The sequence below is a fragment of the Dromaius novaehollandiae genome, chromosome 3, assembly GCF_036370855.1.
Source record: "Dromaius novaehollandiae isolate bDroNov1 chromosome 3, bDroNov1.hap1, whole genome shotgun sequence".
Taxonomy (NCBI): domain Eukaryota; kingdom Metazoa; phylum Chordata; class Aves; order Casuariiformes; family Dromaiidae; genus Dromaius; species Dromaius novaehollandiae.
In genome coordinates this window covers 38,170,888-38,196,040 of record NC_088100.1, presented here as the reverse complement: position 1 = coordinate 38,196,040, position 25,153 = coordinate 38,170,888, and the positions used below count along the sequence as shown (strand labels likewise).

At 36.8% G+C, this 25,153-nt stretch overlaps 1 protein-coding gene across 7 annotated transcripts in view; it reads left to right on the top strand.

Moving 5' to 3' along the window:
- Nucleotides 1-25,153, top strand: part of IBTK (inhibitor of Bruton tyrosine kinase) — a 58,983-nt gene that overhangs the window by 6,786 nt on the left and 27,044 nt on the right. For 6 of the 7 annotated variants that reach the window (XR_010388258.1, XR_003262273.2, XM_026121058.2 and 3 more), the window contains exons 2-19: nucleotides 418-1,083; nucleotides 3,048-3,144; nucleotides 4,169-4,293; nucleotides 5,948-6,058; nucleotides 7,290-7,460; nucleotides 8,632-8,749; nucleotides 10,479-10,659; nucleotides 11,886-12,009; nucleotides 14,172-14,349; nucleotides 15,502-15,679; nucleotides 16,569-17,165; nucleotides 18,447-18,533; nucleotides 19,499-19,581; nucleotides 19,728-19,765; nucleotides 21,524-21,620; nucleotides 22,026-22,127; nucleotides 22,982-23,099; nucleotides 24,506-24,566. Coding sequence is in view for 5 of the 7 variants with exons in the window: in XM_026121058.2 (XP_025976843.2) it covers nucleotides 760-1,083; nucleotides 3,048-3,144; nucleotides 4,169-4,293; nucleotides 5,948-6,058; nucleotides 7,290-7,460; nucleotides 8,632-8,749; nucleotides 10,479-10,659; nucleotides 11,886-12,009; nucleotides 14,172-14,349; nucleotides 15,502-15,679; nucleotides 16,569-17,165; nucleotides 18,447-18,533; nucleotides 19,499-19,581; nucleotides 19,728-19,765; nucleotides 21,524-21,620; nucleotides 22,026-22,127; nucleotides 22,982-23,099; nucleotides 24,506-24,566 (2,790 nt within the window). In the remaining 2 variants the exon portion in view is untranslated. The remainder of the gene's footprint in view (nucleotides 1-417; nucleotides 1,084-3,047; nucleotides 3,145-4,168; nucleotides 4,294-5,947; nucleotides 6,059-7,289; nucleotides 7,461-8,631; nucleotides 8,750-10,478; nucleotides 10,660-11,885; nucleotides 12,010-14,171; nucleotides 14,350-15,501; nucleotides 15,680-16,568; nucleotides 17,166-18,446; nucleotides 18,534-19,498; nucleotides 19,582-19,727; nucleotides 19,766-21,523; nucleotides 21,621-22,025; nucleotides 22,128-22,981; nucleotides 23,100-24,505; nucleotides 24,567-25,153) is intronic. The other variant, XM_026121055.2, reaches the window with a different exon arrangement.

Below are 25,153 nucleotides of genomic sequence, written 5' to 3'. Positions count from 1 at the left end.
TTGTTTGGTTTTGTTTCCCCGCCCCCCCCCCCCCCCCCAGCAGTAGTTCAGTCCTTGCTTTCTGATCACAAAGTAACTGTATAATTAGGCAGGAAACTATCAGGAAACCAATGAGGCTGGGAAACAACCCCCCCCCCCCCCAATGACTTATTTGATCCAGTTCACCACATAGCCTCAAAGATTTATGTCAAAGCAAGGGAGGGAGGTGCCTTTGGAGGCTGGGGTGGAGCATAGTCATGACTGTTTAAACTGACAGAATGCTTGAGTGTGAAATCAGATGGGCTGAGGCAAGGTCAGTTAACCCTTGCTGCATTGCTCCTGTACTTGCAAGCTTAGGTTGTTACACATTTAACTTGCCACAGGCTCTGGAGAAAAGAATTTTTGTTGACTAATCTGTTCTGTTTTGTTCTCTTTCAGGTCTCCCTTGCAATTATGGAGTTTTAGAAGAATAAGATAGTGTGGAGGGGGAATCCCCCTCTCCACACTTGAGGTAGTTCGCTTTTGGAATTTTCTATGGACAACAGTATTTGTTATATACAATGGTGAAATAAGATTTCTAAAAATATATTTATAAATATTTATTTTGATCAAGTGCCAAACATAACAGTACAAAGATTTCTAATGGCAGCTCAATAAAACTGGATTTAAGTTGTCGGAATTACAAATTTCTGAAGGCACTGTATTGTGTACTGAATTGGAGTGCCTTGATACACTTAACGATTGTTCCCCTTAAGGAGAAGAGCAGCTTCCAAAGTGAAGATGAGTTCTCTCATGCCAGACTGCACTTTGAAGTGTCGTTCTCTACAGCATGCTTTGGATGTTATTTCTGTAGTTACCAGAGGAAGCGAAGGCCAGATCAAGGCCTTTCTCTCTTCTTACTGCTACAATGCTGCAACTATAAAGGACGCCTTTGGTAGAAATGTTCTCCATCTTGCTTCATCTTGTGGCAAAAAAGGTGTGCTCGATTGGCTTGCTGAGACCAAAGGAGTTGATCTGTTGGCAAAAGACAAAGAATCTGGATGGACAGCTTTGCACAGAAGTATATTTTATGGATACATTGATTGTGTTCTGTCATTACTGAAGGTGAGTGCGCAGCTGTGATCTTCCTAGTGAGTGATTTGCAACATTTTAGATTTCCTTTGGATCTACAATTTTTAGAATTTTATTGATTAGTTCAAAGGTTTTTTTTGTTGTAACTCTGTTTAGATCACAGTGCATTGATTTACTTGATTCTTGTCCCTGTATCCATAAAAGATGTCTCTTTGCCCACATTGAAAACAACACTAAGTAATTAATCCCTGATTAATTGTGGAATTCCCTGAAAGACTGGTTTGTGTGGACAGCATCAGGATTGGGTTCTTAAAGTGCAGTGTGAACTTGACATCAGACTAAGGATATTGTAAAAATAGGCTCTTCAATAATTACAGCAATTGGTATTCTCAGAAAACATAATAAAAACTTAAATGGAGTTAGTGATGAACCTTATGTTTGAGTGATAAGCACTTCAAGATACACAGCATTTTATTAAGTTACTTCTCTTCATCATGTCTGGGGCCTTTCAGTAGGCTCTCTCCAACAGGTCCATGTCTTTCTTGTACTGGGGAGCCCAGAGCTGGACCCAGCATCCAGATGTGGCCTCACCAGTGCTGAGTAGATGGGGAGGATCACCTCCCTCTACCTGCTGGCAGCACACTGCCTAATGCAGCCCAGGAGGCTGCAGACATTCTTTTCTGTGAGGGCACGTTGCTGATTCATGTTCAGCTTGTTGTCCCCCAGGATCCCCAGGGCCTTCTCTCCCAAGCTGCTTTCCAGCAGGTCAGCCCCGAGCATGTCCTGGTGCCTGGGGTTATTCCTCCTTGGGTGCAGGATTAGGCATTTCCCTCTGTTGAAGTTCATGAAGTTTCTCTCTGCCCATCTCTCCAGCCTGTTGAGGTCTCTCTGAATGGCAGCATGACTCTCTGGTGTATCAGCCACTACTCCCAGCTTTGTATCATCTGCAACCTTGCTGAGGGTGCATTTGGATCCATCATGCATGTCATTAACAAAGTTGTGACAGTACTGTGGGTTTTTTTTTTCCCTCATGTAGTGAATTAGCGAACCATTAGTGAACCAGCACCTTTGTTAGTAGGTGTCCCTTAAAATTTGAACAATATATGGTGTTATTCTTTTGGCTGATGTATTTTCAAATGGAGTTACAGGTTAAAATCCACTCCTGCTGATGTGATTGGCTGTCCTTTTGTCATTTCTGAATGGAGTGTGCTGTCGTAATTTTGGTATTTCATGCCTTTACTTCTCTCTGACATGAAATTCTGTAAGATTTTCTTTTATATTAGCCCTGAGCTGTGGCACATAAGTAAGGCCCTGTTGTCTATTGGGTTGTGCATAGAGACATCTGCAGTTCTTTCCTTCAAGGGTCTGACTGATGATATTTGACTTTAAAACCTGTGCTGATAGCAACACTTTCTTTTGTACTGAGGACACTGTATATACAGAGAAAATGTACCTCCCTGTATGAGTTCTGTAATGATGTCTAGTCATATTGAAGCTTCAGAAGCACAAGTGCCAGTGTCTTGTGTGGCAGTTGGTGTCCCCTCGCCTTTTCTCAGTAACTGTGACCCGCTGTTCCCTGCTTGTCTTCAAAGGCATAGTAGGTCTTTTTGATCTTCTCACTTCTCTAGCTTGTCAAAACTGATTTTGTAAGCTTGCTAACACAAGAGAATGGATTCTTCAAAGCCGGTAAATGCATTTTTGGTAAGTACTTGCCCCTTCTAGATGGCAATGCTTTGTTTTCAGGTGTTTCCTGTGTGTTTTCCTGATGACACCTTATTACACAATCAGCGTTCCTACAATAAGATCACAGTCAATAGATCAATGTGGTGTGTAGCTGAACAGAACTCTTTTCAGATTCACTTACAATTGACTTGAAAGAATCTGAACATTTATTAATATTAAAATTCAACTAAAGATTTGTTTATCTGGCTTACTTCAAGCTGTGGAGTTAATCGTAATTTTTATGGTTCTCTCTTTCCCCTCCCCTCCTTTTTCAGCATGGCGTTAGTCTATACATTCAGGATAAAGAAGGCTTATCAGCTTTGGATCTTGTGATGAAAGACAGGCCAGCTTATGTGGTGTTCAAGAAAACTGGTAGGAAATCAAATAAATTGTATTTTACAAGGAGGTCTGTTTCAACAGCATGTAGATGTGTGTACCTGTTTAGACAAAGTTTTATATTTCTAATTAGGATTGTATAAATTGTGTGATAACAGAAGTTGTGAGGTCACTAATGTCGTAAGACCACAGGAACAGCATCTTAGCAATAAGCACAGAATGTGTATGTGTCCAGAGAAGGAAGAAATAACAACAGGCTTTGACAGAAATAAAAAATGCAAAGCGATGGTCTGTTTGTTTGATTTCAAGTCATTGGAGGAACTTTAATGTCTTCAGTAGAGCAGTTTATACCACTTCTGTGGCTTTTGTGAAAAGGGAGGGATAAGTTCTTAAATCTTAAAAATACTTTTTAGGGGAAGTAATTTGCAATAAGCTAATTACAGTCATTTTCAAATTGCAGATGCTGTATTTAAAATGAATGTTTAATAATAACTGTGAGCACACAAGGCTTTTTTTTGCAGAGGAGAGTAGTTATTTTCCATTATTCTTTATTTATTTTCATGCTGTTCAAGCTTTTTATCCACTTCTTTCCCCTTTTCTCCATGCCCATGTTTAATCTGGCTGTACAGTAAAAGCTGTTCTTTTTAGCTTCTTATGCTTCCAGTTAATTTAAATATTTTTCGTTACACAGATCCCGAGTTTTGTGTATTTCTAATTTTACCTTGCAAAATTAATTTAAAATTCTTTAATTCTCATGGTAGTGGTACAACACTGGTCAAATAAATTAATTTCAGTTTCTTACTCATCAGAAAATACTATTGAAATATCACTGTAGCTGAGAGGGTATTTTAAAAATCTGAAATGTTCATTTTTGGCTACATCTCTCATTTGAAAGCGCTTATGGTTTTCTTACATGAGTGTAACCTTTTTTTCAGGAAAATTTTTTTTATTAAATGGAAACAGCATGTGTTAATTGAAACAGCAGGAGTTAATTTTCAAATTCAGTATGCATGAGACTGCTAAATTTACAAGCTGCAGAGAGAATTTTTTCTCATTGCAGATCCCACAGAAGTCTATACTTGGGGAAACAATATTAATTTTACTTTGGGTCATGGTGGTCAACAGAGTAAGCATCATCCTGAATTGGTGGACCTCTTTCCTCGCAATGGCGTGTATATCAAACAGGTATTTGGAAAGAATTACATGAGCCCCTTTTTCAGTGAACCTGGGAGGGAAGTATCTTTATAGATGTCATTAAATTTTGAAAATTCCTATGGAAAGTATAACTTTGGGTCTTATTTCTCCTAGTTCTGTCTTGTAATCGGTCTTCATTTATCTGATAAGACTGCTTAGAGGGCTAAGGAGCATCAGACCGTGCCTGCTATATTATGCCCCCTCTCCCCCCTGCCCCCCCCCCCAATGGAAACATGGTTCTCTGATATGGGGGTTGATAGCTGTTAAATATTTCCAAGGTAAATCAGACTTGCATATCATTAAATAAAATAATTCAGAAGCATGATACTTCTGTAACTGTTTTGAATTTCTAACCTTCTGTGCAACTCTCACAGTGAACTGAAGTGGGACAATGAATTTGATACATATTGTATAAAGATGCTTTTTGTGTTAAAATCAGCCTGTGCTGTTACAGCACTCCTGCTGTAATGATAGCTTGTCCCTAATAATTTGTTGTGACTCCAGCTTAAGATTAATTGGAAATTTTTAAATACAATTTGAATAAGCAGTTAGGGCAAATGACTTGTGCTGCAGTCTTGTTTCCCACAGCTCTTCTGAGTATTCTTATCCTCGACACTGAGTCTTTTGGGCTCCTATTAGCCTGTCAGGGCCATATTTGAACACATTTTAATAAATAGGAACTGCAAGTCTTTTCAAGTAGGTTAATAAATAATAATAAATTTAAAGCCAAATCTTTGTGTTCATTGCAGGTTGATTTGGTGTTACCTGTGCTTTAATACTAGTATCTTGCTCTTATTTTGCCAAACAGCTAAGAAATCATTACCCTTGAGACTATTTGTAGTTTTGTTTAAATCTTTGTTTAAAGGTTTACCACACAGGCGAAGAAGTGAAATAATTAGGAGTATGCCTAACTTCTGCTATGTTCTCTAGCCATATGCATAAAATTGGGAGAATTCTTGTCTAAACAGGCATATTTTCTAGACCATGGGTTAGTCTGTCCTGGGGTCTCTCTATCCTGGACCAGTCTAGTCGTTAGACCTGTATGGAGAGCAGCCATTACTTTGCTGTATAAGCAAAGATCAGGGCAATATGCATAGCAGATGTATCTCACTCTCAGGTGAATTCTCCTTTCTCTTAAGAAGTTCTTTGGGGAGGTTATAGTGATATGTTATAATGGAAAAGTCTCTTGGTGGCTAACTGAACTAACTTTAGGGCAGGCTTTTCAGTGTAGTTGAGAGGACTAACAGCATAGGCCTCTGTGTAAGCTGGCAATCATGTCTTTTTGCTGTGTTTTACTTTTATGTAATTGACATTTATCTGTTTCCATTTGTTAGTATTAGTGCGCTTTTATGATCATCGTATTCAGAAAAGTTGCACATAATACATTCAGAAAAGTTGCACGTAAAAGCCCTTTGATCAGTTGTATTCTTCCAAAAGCACTGTTTCAGTTGTTTAAATCTTAGGATGAAGATTCTGTGTTGCACCATTTTATACTGTTTCGTGTTTGCAAGTTCTGTCTGTATTGTAATATACATCATCTTTCTTAAAGCTGAACTTCTTCATAAAGTATTTTTGGCCTATGATTGCAGATTATCCAAGAAAACTAATTTGTCCTGTACTTCCCTTCACACCCCTTTTTCTCCAGGTGGTACTCTGCAAATTCCACTCCGTGTTCCTTTCCCAGAAAGGACAGATTTATACTTGTGGACATGGACAAGGAGGACGCTTGGGTCATGGTGATGAACAAACATGCTTGGTATCCTAATGCCATCTAGTGTATTGTAATGTAGCATGATTTTTTTTTATTTTATTTCAAACATGAAGTTTAAAAACTGAATTAATTTTCTGTTAGGGTACTTTGAAAGCTTTTTAAATTGATTTGCTGATGACTTAAAACAAACCAACAAACAAAAATCTCTCCAGTACTACTACTGAGGTGGAAGAGAAAGGAGTAATGCACATTTAAATATACTTAAAGTTAGCTGGTTATGAAGTCAAACTTCTGTGTTATGGCTGAGTTGGTCTGAAGGCTAGCTGGTGCCAGGTAAGTGGAAGTAACTGGTTTTCTGCTCAGCTAACTCCCTAGGTAGGTTTATGATACAGTCACATGAGCATCAGGGCTGATGCAAAGGAAAGAACAGTGTTGTGGGGCTGGAGCAACATGAAAGTGATGGTAGGATTGGATTTGCACAGCTCTAAAGTGAAAAATCACCCATAACTTTGAGTAGTACATTGTTGTAATATGCAAAAACAAAATTTGAAAAGACTGAACTATGACAATATAGTTCTAAGGCTTCAGTATGTTATCCTGCATACCCTGGTAATATGTGCACTTAGTTTGCAAAAGTAAGTGCTAATGACAGTTTGCTTTATTTTTTTAAAACTGCTAATACCAAATATCTGACAGAGCTTGATATTATGAGGTTTGATGCTTAGTAAAGACTAGGGTTCAATTTTTAATAAGTTTTTTAAAAAGACAATTTTAGGAAATTATTTTTTATTTTTATTTTTTTTGAAAGGGAGTAGAAACCACTGTTCTGGAATTGGGATGTTATCCAGCAGAACAAAAGAGGATTGCAGTTAGAAGTTGTGAAGGGTTAAAGATACTGAACTGCTTCCTTGTTAGGAGGAAGCCTTTATCACTCATGATAATTCAAATAGGAAAAAAATGAAAAGGTAATAGTTAATATTTATCCATCTACTCTGCTGAAATAGTTTCCAACTGTATTTCAGAGCAGCTGGTTTAAAAATTCTCTCTCATATTAGCAGAGGATGTTTCAAAAGGCTCACTGAAAGTACTTTCTTATTACACTGTAGGTGACAATTCTGTTAATGAGTAAATTGTGTGTTCAGATGCATTTTCATCTGTATTTCAGTATTCAGTTGTGGATTTCTGTGGGTGTAACTTTAGTTACATATATGGCCATTGGTTATTGTCAAACTTTTCTTTTTTTGTCTTTTTTTTTTTTTTTTTTCTTCATGTTTAGGTTCCAAGACTTGTGGAAGGTTTAGCTGGCCATCAGTGCTCCCAGATAGCAGCAGCTAAAGATCATACTGTTGTTTTAACAGAAGATGGATGTGTCTACACGTTTGGTCTAAATACTTTCCATCAACTGGGTATTCTTCCTCCTCCTTCTAACTGCAGTGTTCCTAGACAGGTAAAAATAACATTGTTCAAAGTGTAATTGTTTCTTTTAACAAAGTGAAGTGTGAAGATAGTCCTGATAACTTTAAACTTTTTCAGGACAGTAGAGTGGAACATGCATTCAGATAAAATCTTGATACTGTCCATGATGATTGTAAATGCTTGCCTGTGTCCTGATTTAGATTTTATTTTGTAAACTGAACTGTACTAAACTTTGTAATGCTAAATGTGACAAGGCGCAATTTCCAAAAAGCTTCCTCCCCTCTCCCCTGAGCTGTTCTGTTGCCAAAATGAAGAAAGAGTAGTAGGTATGTGTTACTTGAGATTTGTGTTTGTAACCTGTTTTGGATCACTGTATGAGGGATCTAAGAGTTGGGTGGTTGTGTCCTTTGCTGGAAGCACTGGTCCTGGAGTCATAATGCTTTAGGAAGAATAGCAACAGGGAAGAGAAGCAACCAAAGAGCCAGTGACGTGTCAGGGTACGGTCATCAACAACTTGACTAAATTTCTTTGGTCAAACTATAACTTACTCTAAAGTTACGGGGTTTTTTGAAATAAATAAGAATGATTTTACCTTTTATTGAAAGGAAGGTTCATCTGGAATAGAACAACACTACGCATTAAACCAGTGAAGTGTTATAAAGGTAGGAAACAATAACTGGCCAAGAGAACTACGGAGAAGTGTTTTGAGATACAATAGTAGTGTAATGATAGCTGTGTGTCCACAGTATTTGCTTTGATCTTGATCATCAAGAGTGCTCTGGAAAATCAAGTTAAATTTAAGAAGTGGAATTAGTAATGTTAGTGTTCTGCAGTGTCTTCAGAATAGTAAGATTTACAAGCTGAAACTTCGTAACTGAAACTTTCGCAGGACCTGAATCTTCTTTGGCTGTCACTTATACATGTGCTGTGCAGTCCTGTTCAGCATCTTGCATATGAAGATGGCCTAAAGGTTTGATTCTAGTTCTTACAAGATAGGCAAAATTTTTACTTTTATATCAGTAGTGCAATAGTGTCCCACTTGACAAACTTCTGAAATAATCCTTACTCTTTAGACTGTACGTGCATTGACACCAATACTGCATTCTTAATGACTTTAGGAGTTAACTGTTGTCAGAAGTTTGTACATGTGAAATTCACCTGTTGCTGCTTAATATTAAGATGTACTTTGGATTTGTGCTTAGGTTCAGGCAAAAAACCTGAAAGGTAGAATGGTGATTGGAGTGGCTGCAGGCAGATTCCATACAGTGCTATGGACTAAGGAAGCAGTGTATACCATGGGTCTGAATGGCGGCCAACTAGGTAAGGTAGAAATGTTCTAAAAATAAAAACCCAGCCATTAAAAGATGTTACTCATAATAAAGCTGTCATCTGCTTCTTTCAACAGAAGCCTGGTTTCAACTTTCTCTTTTTTTTCTTTTTTCCCAATCTGATGACATCATCCCGCCACACTTTTTTTCTAAGAGTATTTTTCATTACTGCCAGTCACTTTCATGTTTTGAGATGATGGGAGCTAGTCAGGCTTAGCTGTTGTTTGAATTTTCTACAATTCTTTTTGCTTTCCATGCATCTTGTGTGGCCCTATTGCTGACAACTTTCAGGAAATGGTATTACTGGTTGTGCTGTAAACTTCTCTAGTGCTTGTCCTCCCAACAGTCTACCTCCTGCTGCCCTTAATCATAAAGTAGCATTCTGCTCTCCTGCATATGTCCTTCTTTCCCCGTGTGCTGTAAACATACTACTGATAACTTCTCCATGCTAACTTTTTGAAGTGAAATGCTTGTGCATGTACAGTGTATTTCCACTGCGGCCCCTCCCCCCCCCCCCCCCAGTGCCTTTACCAGAGTTGTCACTTAATTCAGGATTACTCTGGAACTCAAGAAAGAACCTAATAAAATATCTTAATTGTATGAATGGGATATCTTAATTGCTTTTGGCTTTTTTAATAAAACAGAATATTGCAACATTGGTTTGGATGTGCATTTCTGCAGTTCTTTATCTGTGCAGACAACTGTTAGCTATTTCTGGTTGGCCAGTCTTTCCTGACATTAGGTTCTGGCCTATGTAAGATTGCAAAGGTATGTGGTAAAACTTGTTAGAGAAGTATCTTACTAATGCATATTATTTTGAGGATTTTCTTAATATATGCACCCACCATATAACTTTCTTTGTGGTTGCTTGTGTTGAGATTGTTCTGGCACCCACATGGTTCAGTGTAGTACCGTATGGAGATAGTAACTTGAATCACAAGCGGTATAGTTCGGTCAGCCTGGCACTGTGATGGACCTATGCTAATAAACCTTGCCTTTCTAAGAGGTTTGGGTGTAGCACTGTGCTATCATGACAGGGCTTCTTCCGGCTCCAGAGCCAGTTCTGCTACTCATTTCTGGATTTCTATACCTTGATCAACTCTGGTGCAGACTAAGTGCACAGAGAGCATGGTTATGTTGTGTACACTTTTAAAGATTCTTTGTATTAGGATTCTTGATGCAGCAGAGCATTAATGGCCTGATTGATTTTGTTTTCGGAGGCCTTGCATTACAACACCAGCGTTGTCTGTTTCTGTAACTCCCTGCCTTCATGCTTAACTGCACTTACAGTAACTTGTAGGTCAAGCTTGTTTGGTATCTTCCAGTGGCTGGAATAATATGTAGTTCAGGCTTGTGGGATATGAAGTTTAGTGTCTTGAACCGTAATGTGCTGAAATAAATATCTTGCAAAATACTCTTTCTTTGGAATCGCTCTAAACGGAAGGATGGTATGGCTGTAGAGTCTAACCACATTAAATAGCTTGCCCGGTAGAGTGTGACTTACTTTTTTTGTGTGTGTTTATCAGATTTTTAAGGTTTCTGTTATTTCAGTTTGTGGTAAACTAGACTATTTGTCTAATTATTTTTGAAGATAAATTGTCTAACTACCTATAAAATCTTTTAGAATATAAGTGTTCTTCAATGTAGTGTACCAAAGTATACTTCAAATGAAACAGCGTGGAATGTCAAATAATGTTTTGGGGCTGGGTTGTATTTTCTAGGTTATCTGCTGGACCCTAATGGAGAAAAATGTGTAACTGCACCTCGCCAAGTTTCTGCTCTACACCATAGAGATATCTCGGTGTCCTTGGTCTCTGCAAGCGATGGTGCTACAGTATGTGTTACTGAAAGAGGAGATATTTATTTACTTGCAGACTATCAGTGCAAAAAGATGGCTTCAAAGTATGTGTTACTCTTCTAATCTGTGGTGAAGTATGATAAGTAAGAATTTCACTGGAGTCTTATTCTTGCAAGCTATCATAAAGATTTTGTGTTCAAAGTGGAGATGATAAAGTGAACCCCCCACTTTTCTTCTGTATTTGTGTTCATTTTTCATGTGGGCTGCAGCGTCCTCTCTTGTGTACACTCACACGTGCTTGCTCACTCGCGCTCTCTCGCTCTCAGGAGGGATGTCAAGGCTAAAGTGTCACTCAAATTTGCCAAAGACGTTTACAAAAAAACAATAGTAAGGGGAAATACTCACAATGGTATCTTTATTTGTTGGTTAGTTGGTTAGTTTATTTGTGATTCATATAAATGAATCTTCCTAAAGGCACTGAAGTTTTACTTTTCTATTTAGTTATGCTGTTACAATTCTGGATCAGTAAGTTGGTCTGTATTTCATAATGCATATGTAAGTATAGTATGTTATATAGAATAACTTAGTTTGGAAGGTCATCTGGTCCATATGCTAAAAACTGAATGTAAATCCTGTTGAAGAAATTGGGTCCCATGCCTCATAAGTTTATGGAATTACTTGATCTCGTTCTCTCTTACTTGGTTTGCACTAAGAGATTAGAAAAGGTAATTAGATGTTTCTCCAACTCCAGCTGTCTTTTCAGCTTCAGTTCAAATTCTAACAGTATTTGTTAACAAGTGCTAGCTTAATGATTGTTTTAGGCTTTGTTTTCTACGTGATTGACTGAAGGTACTGGCACTTGGAGAATGTCAGTACGACTATTTTCTGCGTTGTTATACTAAGAAACTGAAAATAAGTAACTTCCATGGTTTTGATCATCTAAAAAGCCCCCAAATCTAGAAGACATTGGCATACTAAGATACGAGGACAGCTTAGCGGTGTAAGATGGTACTTTAATACAGGCTGTTAAAACGTATACTGAAACTTACAGAAGCATAATTTTTGTAATGCTGAAGATCGGTTTATGATATAGTGTTTTTCACAGTTGGATTTTGTGAGGAACTTGCACATATAATGCGATTCATTCAGTGCAAAACCAGAAAAACTAGCAGTCATGTTAATTATACCAGTTGGTGGAAAAAATAATTTTTCAGTGTCACTACCTCAGCTATATTTTTTGCTGCCTCTGTAAATGAGAAAGGTACCTTTGTCATAGAAGCAACATCAATATATGATGAAGAAGTACTAATTACTTTTTGTGTTCTTTCAGACAGCTGAACCTTAAAAAAGTTCTTGTTAATGGGGGATATTTGGAATACAAGGTAGATACCCAGAATCTTAAGGAAAACGGGGGTCAGAAGATTTGCATTTTAGCACTGGATGAAGCTGGAAGAGTAAGTTGTGTCCCTAAAATCATAATTCTGTAGCAAGCTGCATACTGATATGGATGAACTTGAAACCACTTGGGCTCTCCTGGCAAGCCTTTGTTTTGATTAAGAAATCTAAATGAAACTTACCTTGGGGAGAAGGGGAAAATACATGCTGAAATAACCAAGTAACTGTATTTTATTATTTTGCTTTGAACATAAGTTGACGGCATAAAATCTTGCATAGCAAATACCCAGTCCATTTGTGTAGAGCTGTGAAGATAGGTGTGTCATTCTGCCCCCCACAAAGAAATATTCACTATGGGAGGACCACCAAAGTAATGTACAGTAGTGTGTGTGGTGGGTTTTTTAGTTTGTTTTGTTTGTTTTTTAAGCAGTGAGCCCCTCATGGCTTTTTAGTGGAGGTGCAGAGTCCTTTACTCTTAACGTACATGTCTGTATGGCTTACACAATGTCTGTGGTCTTTTTTTTTCTTTTTTTCCTCTCTCCTCCTTTCTCTCTCTCATTTTTCTTCTCCCCTACCTCACTGCCTGTCCCATCATCTTTCAGACCCACCACAAATTGTGTCTGGACTTAATGTTTAGCTTATTCACAGAATAGCGTCTATTTTGGAGATAAGCATGTTGTATTGCTGAAAAGTTGCAGCTGAACCTGGTGAATAGCTTAGTATTTATAGTTAATGCAGACAGTGTGTTTTATTGGAACTGGAGCACTCTGGAGGATTTTACTGTTACTTCCCTTGTTCTTAGAGTAACAATTTATAAACCACTTCAAAACGCCAGGCTGTTGTAGATCCCCAACTGCGAGAGCTGAACTTTCAGTGCCATCTAGTGGTGCTTACAGAAAGGTTTTGTTACTGAAATGCTGCCTGCTTAAGTCGTGCTTCTGTATCAAAGTAGAGGGCAGTGTGGGTGTTTCCCTTTCTTTCCTTGGTTTTCAAAACCAAAACAGTCTGTCTCAGAAAAATAGGTATGTTTGCATTAACGGTGATTGAATGATGCTGCGTCACTTCACAACAACTGTCACTTAATGTGTACTGTTGCCAGTTTAATATTAGGTTATTAGTTGTCTCGGAAAGAGTTCATAAACTTGCAGCTCAGTATTTGCTCATGTGAGATTTAGCTTCTAGTATCTGTGGTATTGGCAGTGTGCCTTTGACATCTTTGGGATACTGATTTCGCAGTAAGACACTTGGTCTTCCTGCATTGGTAGAGCTATGTCAACCTGTATCATTTATCTTTGCATGCTGAATGCTGGTAGATGCTGGGATCTTTAGTGCTTTAGGCACTATAAATTACTGAAGAAGGAGAGGGATGGCGTCTTAATGCTCTTATTTCCTGAATCAACACTTCCTTGTCTGGTTTGATTGTCTTCCCTTTAAGGCTCAAGAAAGGGGAAAGGAAACAAGTTACTCTGATTCCTTTCCTACCTCCTTATGTAGGTATTGTCAGACCTGTAACAGCTGCTTCAGTGGGAGGGGAATAAAGCCCAACTTCAGCACCACTGATGCAGCATCCAGACTTTACCTTGGGTCTGTGGCTGCATGCCCACTTCTTTCTGATATCCACAGTGCACCTGGCTGGGATCCTGGTGTGCATGCAGTTCTTCAGACTTCTCTTTCTCAGACTGAATGTTTCTAGGTTTATTTTTGGTCAGGATCTCCATATAAAAAATGGAGCCCTCTGAAGTTACAGAGAAACCTGAGATTTTGTCAAACAATTAACAAGAAATGGTTTAAATTCTTGGTGTGCTAGCTTTGAATGTTATCTGGCTTATAAGAAAACCAGGTAGACAGATCTGTAAATTAAGAACCTGTTCCTTGACTCCCTTCTCCCACCTCTTACTATTGTTGAAACATCAGTAAAAACTGTCATATAGATGATTGTTGTGAAGATGATTTAATATTCAGAGAAATTTTTTAAATGCAATCATGGGCAAATAGATCTTGCAAGAGATGCAGGGAAATGGTGTTATGACATCAAGATCCTTGTGACAGATGCTCACAACGCTTCAGGATAAACTTTTGAAGAATGTGCAGTTGCTCCTTTTAAATGCAACTTTGAGATGGCATGTTCCTTGCTTTTTAGGAAGTTTTGTAGTGTATAACATGTAACTGTTTTTATATGAGGATTTCCCCCTTCTCTGAAGAAACAATATTGGTATTATAGGTGTTTTGTTGGAAGTCATCTAACAATCCTATGAAGCAGTGTCGTTGGGTATATGGCCGGCAAGTCTTCATGTCTGATGTTGCTTTAAACAAGAATGAAATCATGTTCGTCACGCAGGATGGTGAAGCCTTTACAGGGAGATGGCTAGAAGAAGGAAAAAAAAACTCTGAAAAGAAAGGTTAGTTATGACTTTCTAATTGTTTTTAAGTACTTCAAATCAGTATAAAAGTGTAATTGAATCTTAACAGTCTCTTTTGTTTTTTGCTGCTTGATCTGATACTATTATGTGGAGCATTCTTTTCTTCATGCCTGATGGTTGGTAGTGTTGATCACTGCTGTTTTCTTTTTGTAATAGTAAGTTTTAGTTTTTATTTGAACTTCATGGCTTTATATTACATTTCTATTTCACTCAGTGTCTAGCTTCCGTCTTCAGTTTTATAACTCTATTTTTGCACTCTTTCACAGCAAAATCTTTCCTGTCTTTCTCAGAATAGAGTTACATATTAATTTTGCTCTGTCACTACTTTTTTTAATTCTCCATGTCATATAGTACTTCTCTCACTACAGAAGCGTCAAATACATCTTCTTTCACCTGTCGTTGTCTTGGTGGTGGTGGTATGTGTCTACAGGCACTCTGTTCTTTTTGATTATTGATGTTCTCTTTGTAGTTTTAGTATCTTCAGGGTAACTTCAGAATCCAGATCTGTTGACAAGTCTAATTTGTAATGAATGACTAATTTGTAATGAATGAGAACTTCTTTTTTTGATGATTTTAAACGTGTGTGATGAATGAGTGGGCTTTGTATTCTATGATCCAGTTCTTCAAAGATAATATTCCAGTATTCAGATAATAGCATGTTTTTTCAATGATATCTTGTTGGTTTTGAGATGATTCAAACAGATATAACGCGAAGTCTAAAGACTTGCTCGGTCTTCAGTCAGTGATTGTATTACGCCTGATCTAGCTGATAGGACTACAAAAGAAAACAATCTTGCACTGCTGTATATTGGTAAACAGTTTCCTTTATTCCAGAAGAGGTTGCATTAAATGTTAGATGGAGTGATTTCATTCCATATGAAAAGGCAGCAAAACACTCCCACAAGAATCTTTTTGATGAAAACTATCTTGTGTCATGAAGGTCTTATCCTTAAAACATGTATTCCTGCATTTCAGTTAAGTGAGCCAAAATCTTCTGATTGATCCAGCCTTATTCAGTGACCCAATTGATGGACTTAGAAGTCATAAATTTTGCCTTTTCATTTTATTAGTTGCATTTTAAGTAGCTTGACCTTCCTGTGTTTGCTTTTTTTTTAAAAAAATCTTTTCCAGCAGAACTTGTGTCAAGCCTTCAGAATTCTTCATGTGAAATGTCTTGTCAATATGATACAAATAGTGTGTATGAAAGAATTCGACTTCAGAAGCTTGCTTTTGTCCACCGAGCTGTTAATATTGCCACAGATCCTAATGGATGCAATTTTGCTGTTTTACAGTCAGATCCTAAAACAAGGTATGTTTAAAATATTAACAGCTGTAATTTTCATGCTTTTTTTTCCCTCTAAAGTATTGATCAGAAATGTGAGTAATTGTATTTTACCCCCCTCCTCCCTTTTTTTGTGACTATAATTAAATCATTCTGCTTCTCAGAAAACAACTTTCTGGCTCATGCGGAAATCACAATAAGTGTGATTATCCATACTGTTAGGCTGAGAATAGCACTTATTAATAGACAACTATGTTGAAATTATACAAATAAAAAAGTTGTTGTCTTTGGGTAATTACAATTGATAGTGTTGATATTTTATCTAAAGTGTTTAAAGCAGGTATGTGCAATATATTTCTTATCATACGGAGTTCTGTTAAATACTGTAGAAAATCATCCCATCAGTGATCGCCGTTAATCAGTTCTTAAATGAAAGTGAAAGATGGATCTTTGGGGGAAAAAAAAAAGTTTAAAGCATAAATAAATAAACAGAATACTGAATGATGTTCCTTGCACACTCATATTAGTTTCCACTGTGTCTGATACGTGACTAAATATTAGCTGTGTTTTATTGCTTTGGATTATTATATGAAATACAGTAAACACTTCTGTTTTTCCTTGTTTGAAAAATGACATGAAGATAAGGTAGTTCTGATAATACATCTTTACTGGCTTCATTATAAAGAGAAAATGCTATATTTAATATTGTGATCTTACATATGTGTTTTTAATTGCCTAAATAGCATATTATTAGTAAGTACGTAGAAACTAGGACATGAAATTTTGAATAGTCCAGCAAAGTAAGAAAAACTCAAAGCAAAACTATCTCCCCCTCTTCAGTAGAGATGCTGAAAAATGTAAAACTTTATGTAGCTTGTAAATAGTGGATTTCTTGATGGTTTTAATTTTGTTCTAGTCTCTATGAAATTCCAAGTGTGTCATTGTCAAGTTTTGGAGAGGATTTTGGCAAACTGTTAGATGAAACGGATGAAATGGACAGCATCCATGATGTGACTTTTCAGATTGGCACAAGAACTTACCCTGTGCACAAATACATCTTGGCTGTGCGCTCTGACTTCTTCAAGAAGCTGTTTGTTTCCAGTGACAATCAGTTAGATGCTCCGGATGTTTACCGTAAAGATGAAGATGCTGTTGGATGTGATCTTTATGTAATAGAGAAGGTTCATCCAGATCTGTTTGCATACCTTCTGCAGTTCATATACACTGACACTTGTGATCTTTTGACTCATGGTTACAAACCAAAAATCATGCATAAAGAAAAATCAGAAGAATATCAAGATACATTAATTTCTAACCTGAACAAAATGAGTTTTGATGAAGATGTTAATAGAAAGTCTGCATTTGAGATTTACAGAAATAATCAAGTGCAGGTTATAAATGAAAAACAAAAGAGCAAATCTAAAAAAGGCAAAGTTGCTGGTGAAGAAGCTAACCTCATAAAAATGTTGCAAAGCGTTGCAAAGAAATTTGGACTCGGCAATTTAAGTGGAAGGTACGTTAAGGGAAATTTATATTCTGGCAAAATCTTGATGGTGTGGTTTACTTAAGCTGATATAACTTCAGTTGGCATTAAATTAGAAGGCTAGTTATGGTCAATAAGTCTGCCTTTTGGTTGTAAGTGTAAAAGTTTAAAAGCACACACAATGTTACCTCTTCAGTGCAGGATCAGCTTGTTCTGATGTTTCTTCCGAAGAGAAAACATGTATGACCTTTTCAAATAATGTCAGAAGTAGAATTCCCTAGCATGATTCTGTATTTAAGGCAACATTTTCCAACTGGCTTCTATGTCATGGCAATGTGCTGTTTGCCCTTTATTCTGTACCTCTTGAATGTTATTTAGAACATCTAGCCTGTACATCTCTGGGGTGTGAGCTCTCTGAGGCTTGACATCTAATGCAGATGATCTGACTTTCCAGATTGACTGTCAGAGAACATTGATAGCTGGTTTGCTAGAGACAGCTCATCTCACTGAGTGTTTGAGTGATGGATTCTTATGTTGTGGCCTGTAGTCTTCTAATTTTTTTTGTAGATAATGAACATATTTAGCATAAAACAATACAAAGTGAAGTTAAATATCTGTTCAACTGATGTTCTTTTAATGTTATATGAGGAAACTAATGGAAATGAAATCAAATATCTCTGAACTATATTATCCTCCCCCCCCCCCCCCGCATTTGTCCCCTTTCAGAGGAGGGAATGAGCTCTTTCAGGGCAGTTCTCATCACTGTATTTTTGGCATATGCTAGCTAAATAAACAAAGATGTGAAGCTGCTATTAAAACTGGGTGCCCAAATAAAATTTTCGTGGTAAAGCACTTTCCCTTTGAAAATATACAGTTTCCTAATCTACCACCAACAGCCCTGGGTCTTTACCAGCCCAGTTCACAAGCTTCCTTCATGAGTTAGGATGTGCTAGTTGTGTTGAAATACACATTTCTTCTGCACCATTCCCTTTACTGAGATATTTTTTGACCCTGTGATGATGGGCTTAAGCCTTAACTATGGTAGTATAGCTGTCATTTAAGAGAAATAAGATAGCTAAGGTGTAGAAGTAATGTCAGATATATTTTACATCTGAAGTGAGAACTTTCAAGAAATGACTGGTCCTTTCTAGTTTTCTGTGATACGTAGTTTTGATTCTTTTTCATATTTACAATATGAGCCTGCTGAAGGGCTGTTACTTCTTGAATCTGTGGGTTGGTTTGTTTGTTTGTTTTAATGTTTGGAACTGTATATTAATTATATTATTTATTACTGTTGTTGATGATTTGCAGATTGGATGGAGTCAGGTTAGAAAATGGAAAGATAAACGCTGTCCACAAGAAAAATGGGAACAAACTAAAGTTGAATCAGAAGAAATGGTAAATTTTTACAATTGAGTTGCTTTCTCCCTGTCGTGTTTCTCTTCTGTCATCTCTTTATCTGTTAAGTATAGGCTGAGCTTGTTCAGCCATATTTTAACTTCTAGTATACATACATTTCTTTCACAGTAGCTGACTGGAAGTTCTCTGTAGCTGTTTATACTGAAATATGAATTAGTAATCTAGGATAGGTTATATGTGGTATATTTTTGCTTCTTTCTCTAGTACATTAACAAGTTTTGTGGATTAATTGTGTTGTAGAATAGTAATGGCAGGAGAAATTGTGTAGTCCAGCCAAAAGTAGTCTGACTTACTTGCAGGTAGACTTGCAATGACAGTAGAACTATGTGGATTAGAAATAAGCAAATGTGTAATATTTTTCTAATGAGGAAAGTCTCTGAAATATCCTTCAACAGGAAAAATTCACTATGCTTTTATCGAGCTGCTTGTTCTTTAATTCTGTTGCTCTGATGAGATTATTTATAAGATGGTGCTAAAGCTTGAATAGTCTACATATGTAATAAAAGCTGTGTTATGTAAAACTAATTTTCTCACAGAATTCGGATTACTTTTAAAATGCAATGCCAAATCTTATGGTAGCTCTTGATTCAATAGAAGTAACAGACTTAACACAGAGCACTTGAAGTTGACTGAATAAATTGATTGTGGCTATTTTTGGTCAGAGTATTTTGAAAGAGTAACTGACAGTGTTTTGAAGGAAATACTTAAAATGGAATGACTGTACCTTTTGAGTAGCTTTGCTTTGGATAAAAAAAAATCCATCTCCTGAAACTGTCGTGCCTGTTCTGTTAGATTCACTTCAGTTGACATTATTAAAATTGAGTGTATTTTATTTGAAAAGATAAGTCTCAACTTGCTAAAGTAAGCAAGCAGTTATTGTAGAGTTTATAATTTATAGTTCTTCTTGAATAGTCATAGTTCTGATCCCATTAAATGTCTTCTAGTTCATACCTCTGCGATGTGACCCTGAAATCTTTAGATGGAAAGGAATTCCCGTGTCATAAATGTGTACTTTGTGCAAGACTTGGTATGTGTATATACATATATATATATATGTATATTTTTAATATTCATATTATTTTTATTTATTTATATTTTTATGTATATGTATATATATTTTTTTCTGTAACTGAAACTTTATTGCATTTCATACTGAAACTACTTTCTTTTCAGATTATTTTCACAGCATGCTAAGCAGCTCATGGATTGAGGTAAGCTTGCTGATAAACATGTGTAGTGTTAAGTTTTAATGTATCAAATAAGTGAAAGTGTTATTCCAGAACAGCTTATCCTAAATGAGGGGGAAAGGAAGAGATTAGATTTCTTGTTTTCAAGGAAAACAAATCATCTTTGATTTATCTGAACTATTGAGATTCTGTATTATATGAAAAATATAATAATGTATATCAAAGGAGATCAAGTTGTTACTTTATTTTAGAGGTTTATATTGAGCTAGTTCATGGGTTTATAAAAAGCTACTGGCCTGTTCTTATAGGAGGCTGATACCTTTGGATTAATTTTCATGTCCCTTCTGTGAAAGATCTTACAACGTAAATAGTGTTCATGCAGACTAGAATAGCTTTTCATAAGTTCTGAGTGAAAGGTGCAGCAGAATAAAGAGTTAGTGTGTAGAATCTGTATTTGAGTTCTGTTGCTGAAGAAATAGAGGATATCAAGGATAGTCTAGGCTATTCCACTTACTCTCCAGCTGCTTCTTCAAAAGGTGCAGATCTTTTATTTGCCCAGGTTCCTGTTTGCTAGCTGTGTATCGATGTCCTGGTTGCCACTGGGCATCATAATGCCACAGATGCCTCTTGTTTTAAGTATCCGAATACCATTGCTAATGCTTAATGAAAAAAGGAAAGGTGCAAATGGATAAGCGACTGAAGGCTGAAGCAACATGCAGGAGTTCCATCAACTTTCCTTAGCATTTGGCAATATGTAAATCTAAAAGCCAGGCAAAATATTGGCAGTTCTTTTTGCCGAGTAATAAAACTTTACCTATCCTCTAAGTTTTTTTGCTGCCTCTTCCTCAGTTGTCCCTGAGGAAACATTTCTGAAAACATTTTGAGATGCCAGATGGAAGAAGAGGAGGGGGGAAAAAAAGGTCAAATGTCCATTTTATCAGTGAGTTCTGTATTAGCTGTGTGAAGTTTGTAAGTTAAATCTGTTATTTCATAAGTAAAACTAAATCATACTGAATTTGTAAGTAAATGTATTTTGTGAATCACATGCTCTAGACCTTGTATCAAAAAAGGAATCTTAATGCCTGTAAGAGTTTTTAAATATGATACGGGAAATACGTTGGTGTCGGTCACATCTCCTAAAGCAAAAGAAATATTTTAGTATCAAGCTTTGCTTCAACACCATCTGAAAAAAATGGAAGCTGTTAAGTAGCGAAGTTGCATGAATTTGTATAATGTTAAATACACAGTTTAATGGCTAAAGTTGCGTCATATAAAAGCTTTGCCTTAATGGTTAAGATAGCTCTTCAAATGGAGAGATTCAAAGAACCTTATTTACTGAGGGATTAACAGTACTGGCTAAATTGATCTTTCAGTTTGTTCCTGCCTGGAAACCTGTTGATTTCATTAGATCTTTTACCTTGAAAGGAATGGAATTTAGTACTTAGCGGTTTTATGTAGCTCTGCTTTAAAACAGCTGTGGGTTAAGTAACACAATTAAGGAAGATTGTCAGAGAAGACTCTCAAACTTATGAAACACTCTAAACTGTTTCATGGATATTGAATCAGTTATTCAGTTTTGCAAGATTTTAACTGTTCTGCTGCAAGTGATTCTTAATCGAGGAACTTGAACAGATTTTGTGCACATACTTAAATATTGTTTAACTTTGAAAATGTGACCCTCATTCTGAGTGACTGACTAAATATAATCGCTGTCTCAATTTTGCATTTTCTTTAAAGCAGTTAGCTTCTTTTATCCTTTTTTAAAATCCTTTTGCCTTTTAGGCTTCCTGTTGTTCAGCTCTGGAAATGCCAATCCATTCGGACATACTACAGATAATTGTAGATTACCTGTATACAGATGAAGCTGTTGCAGTAAAAGGTACCGGTAATATATTTTCAACAACTATAGGTCCTGCAAGTTTCGCATTTTTTAAAATAGAAACTCAGTATGCTTGCTTTGTTTTAAGTAGAAGATCCAAATTCTTTTGCTTTAAATATTGAGGTAATGGCTATTTACCCCAGGCCTTGTCATACCCTTTCTTTAGCTTGACAGACTCTTCAGTATTCCTTTTGCCCCCTTCTCTTGCCTCAAAAGACTGCCTTTTGCCCTCTTCTAGACTATTGCTTGTTCTTAGGAAATTCTATCAAAATTTGCAGAGCCGGTACATTTGTCTTCTGCTAAATCTCACTGAAAGCTGGATGTGTTGTAGTTGCCTAAAAGTCTTCCTCCAGTTCGCTCCATTATGATTTGCACACAGTGTTTATGTGACGCTTTGTTTTCCAGATTCTCAAAATGTGGAATTTATATGTAATGTTCTTGTGGTGGCGGACCAACTTCTTATATCCAGACTCAAAGAAATCTGTGAAGTGGCCATTGCAGAAAAACGTGAGTTCTCCCATTTCTATTATAAAGGTTTAGGGTTTAAACTACACTTATGTTATAAATTGTTAATGCCCCACCCCACCTGCCACATTCCCCCCCCCCCCCCCCCCCCAATATTTCACTAGAGAATTACTTGCTTATATTCCTTTCCTCTGGTCACCTTTAGCTGTGCATTGTGCAGCTTAAATCAATTGCCCATTTAGTCTGGGTGATGTTCTAGGTTAGCATAATCTTCTTTTCCTGATACTTCCTTTTCTTCCATCTCGCCCTCTGGGGATGTGTGTGGTGAAGACAAACCAAACTTTTATATTTGCCAATTTCTGTCCTTTTTCATTAAATTCAAACTCCTTTTTTTTTTTTTAACATGATAAATACAAGCACAGAAATAGGAACTCAGAATTCATTTTAATCTTCCTAGTTCTTCTGTTTGTTTGACACTGCTGTTTTTGTGTGTCTAGGAAGAGCTTCTGGTTCTAGACAATACTAAGTTTGTAGCTCAGCTTCATACACAAACTCAGCATACAGTTTTTGCTCGGTTTTTCTTAGTGGTTTTTCTCTCTCTCTTCTCACTCTTCTCCCCTCCCTCCCCCTCAGTTGCAGTATATTGAAACTGATATATTTGCAGGTAGCATCTTTCTATTTCTGTGAAGCAGCCATTGCATTCAAGTTGCCAAGTTTTGTGTGGAGCTTGCTGTAGGTTATGTCTATTTGAGAGTTAGCATTTTCTCCAGGGATAGAAATGAGTATCTTTTCTTGATAAGTTTTAATAACTTGCTTGTACTGTGTAGTAAGTTTTAAAAACTGTTAAATGAGATTACAGTATGTTTATCCAGTTTAGTTGTGTTTCCTCTTTGCAGTTACGCTGAAGAATGCTGCCGAGCTCCTGGAGTTCTCTGCAATGTATAATGCTGAACAGTTAAAACTGTCCTGCTTGCAGTTCATAGGACTCAATATGGCTGCTTTGCTTGAAGCAAGGTAAGGAGGGATGCAGATGTGTTTTGTATACAAGCTGTTAGATCCATATTCAGCAAAAAGCCAAAATGGTTGCAAAACCAATAAGGGCACGTAAGTGGTGAAATGCAACTGAATACTGCTAGCTTAAAAGGAAGCTCATTTATGTGAAACAGGGAATGATTAACTAGTTACATATCTGGACATATTTTACCAGTGCTATAGTACAAGAAGACTGTTGCAATATGGCATGAAGAGCCTGGATTAAGGGGGAAAACTTCTCTTGAATTCTCTGGCATTTGTTATTAGGCCTGAGTTTGTTCAGAGTTTTTAAATTTATTTTTGAAGATGTATAAAACTGTTGTGTTTTTGTGGGTTTTCTGGTTTTGTTTTGTTTGTTTTTAACATGATAGTTACTGCGCTAATCGAATTTATTTTAAGTAGGCTTATTATAGCTGATGCGTTTTCTAAAGAGGATGGGCCTCCTTTCTGGTAGTCTCTTTGCTTTGACTGCCTGTAGCAAGGGCAGAACAAATGACTTGTGCTTGCTTACCTCAAAGGTTCAGCTAGGCTTCTAGGAAATTGAAGGTGTCCTGTGCTCTTCCTTTTCTTGATACTTTCAGATAGGGCCTCAGGTTGCTGCCAGAATATATATCATTTTCTTGGGGCAAGCCTCAATCTTCTCTTCTAGCAAAGACTTCAAAAAAAATTAAATCGGCTCTCGATGTTCCACTGCGCTTATCCTAGCCTCTTTGTTGTACTTCCTTTTACATATAGAAGTTCTTAGAGATCTCTTAGTTTACTAAACAGTATAGAAGTGCTGGCATTCTTATGTCACTGCACTGCTCTGCTTTTATCACAAATATTGGAATTTGTGCATATTTGTTCAACATGCTTTGTTCTACTTTTAACCTGATAGGCTTGAGACAGATAAAACTTAGTAATGGTAGCTTTGTGCAAAGAGAGCCTTTCACACAGGCCAGGCAGAATTTTATTGAGTAAAGCTTGGTTGTTATGGTATTTTTTTTGTCATGAACGTCAAAGAATGTTGTGGCTGAATAATGGGAAATTTCAGAAACCTGGAGTATTAGAATGCACACCAGGAGGACTTGGAAGTGTGCTAAAATAAGTAATAACCAGCTCATGATAATTTAAGTGTATATATAACTGTATTGACTATGGCTTTGAGTAAAGGTAGGCTGGCTGGAAAGGTTATGGCTTTAATTTTGCCTTAGGATGAGGGCATTAACTAGTTTATATCTTAATTTCATTTTCTTCCCTTTGACCACCATGAATGGGTAAGAAAACCTGTAGGTAAGGTTCACTGAGAATGTTTGTTTGAATTCTTTCATTAATGTGTGTGTGGGGGGGGGGGGAGGGTGTTTTGTTTGTTTTAAGCATGGTAAGCCAAATTTGTATTACTTTTTTAGGACTCTGGATGTCTTAAGTGATGAAGTTGTAAAGGACCTTTCTGTTTATTACAGGAAAATGGTGAGTTGTACATTATGAGTGTAAGCTGACTAGGTTTAAAATGAGAACAAAAGGAGAGTAATGCATATATACACGTAGTGTCTGTTGATGATAGATTGAATGTGGGACATCTGATTCAAATTAAGGTTTGCTGCTGCTATTATTTTCATGGATTCATATTTCCTTATGCACTAGCCACTGCCACAGTAGCATTGTGTCCTTTAAATACATTAATTATATACATTAATTGTATTAATGTTCTCTAACTAGCAATTGTTGGGTAAAAAACATAAACAAAACCTGTTGAAAAGGGCATCTGTTACCTAGCAGAAAGGAGAAGAAAGCAAATGAAACTTTCTCTACTGAAAATACAGTGTGGTCTAATAGGTCTTAAGAGCAATAAGAAAAATGGTTTGAGAGGTAATTTCGTGCATAAGGGGATAACCAAGGTAAATTACAATCCAGTGTTCTTTAACTGTATAGTAGTAAAAGATTATTGTTCGTGTAACCCTGAAGCATTGTTTTGTCAGGAGTTATGGGCGGTGGAAATTTATGTGCATTCCAAGTCTGTCATTTAAATACCAGTTTTGCTTTACTTAAAGATGTAA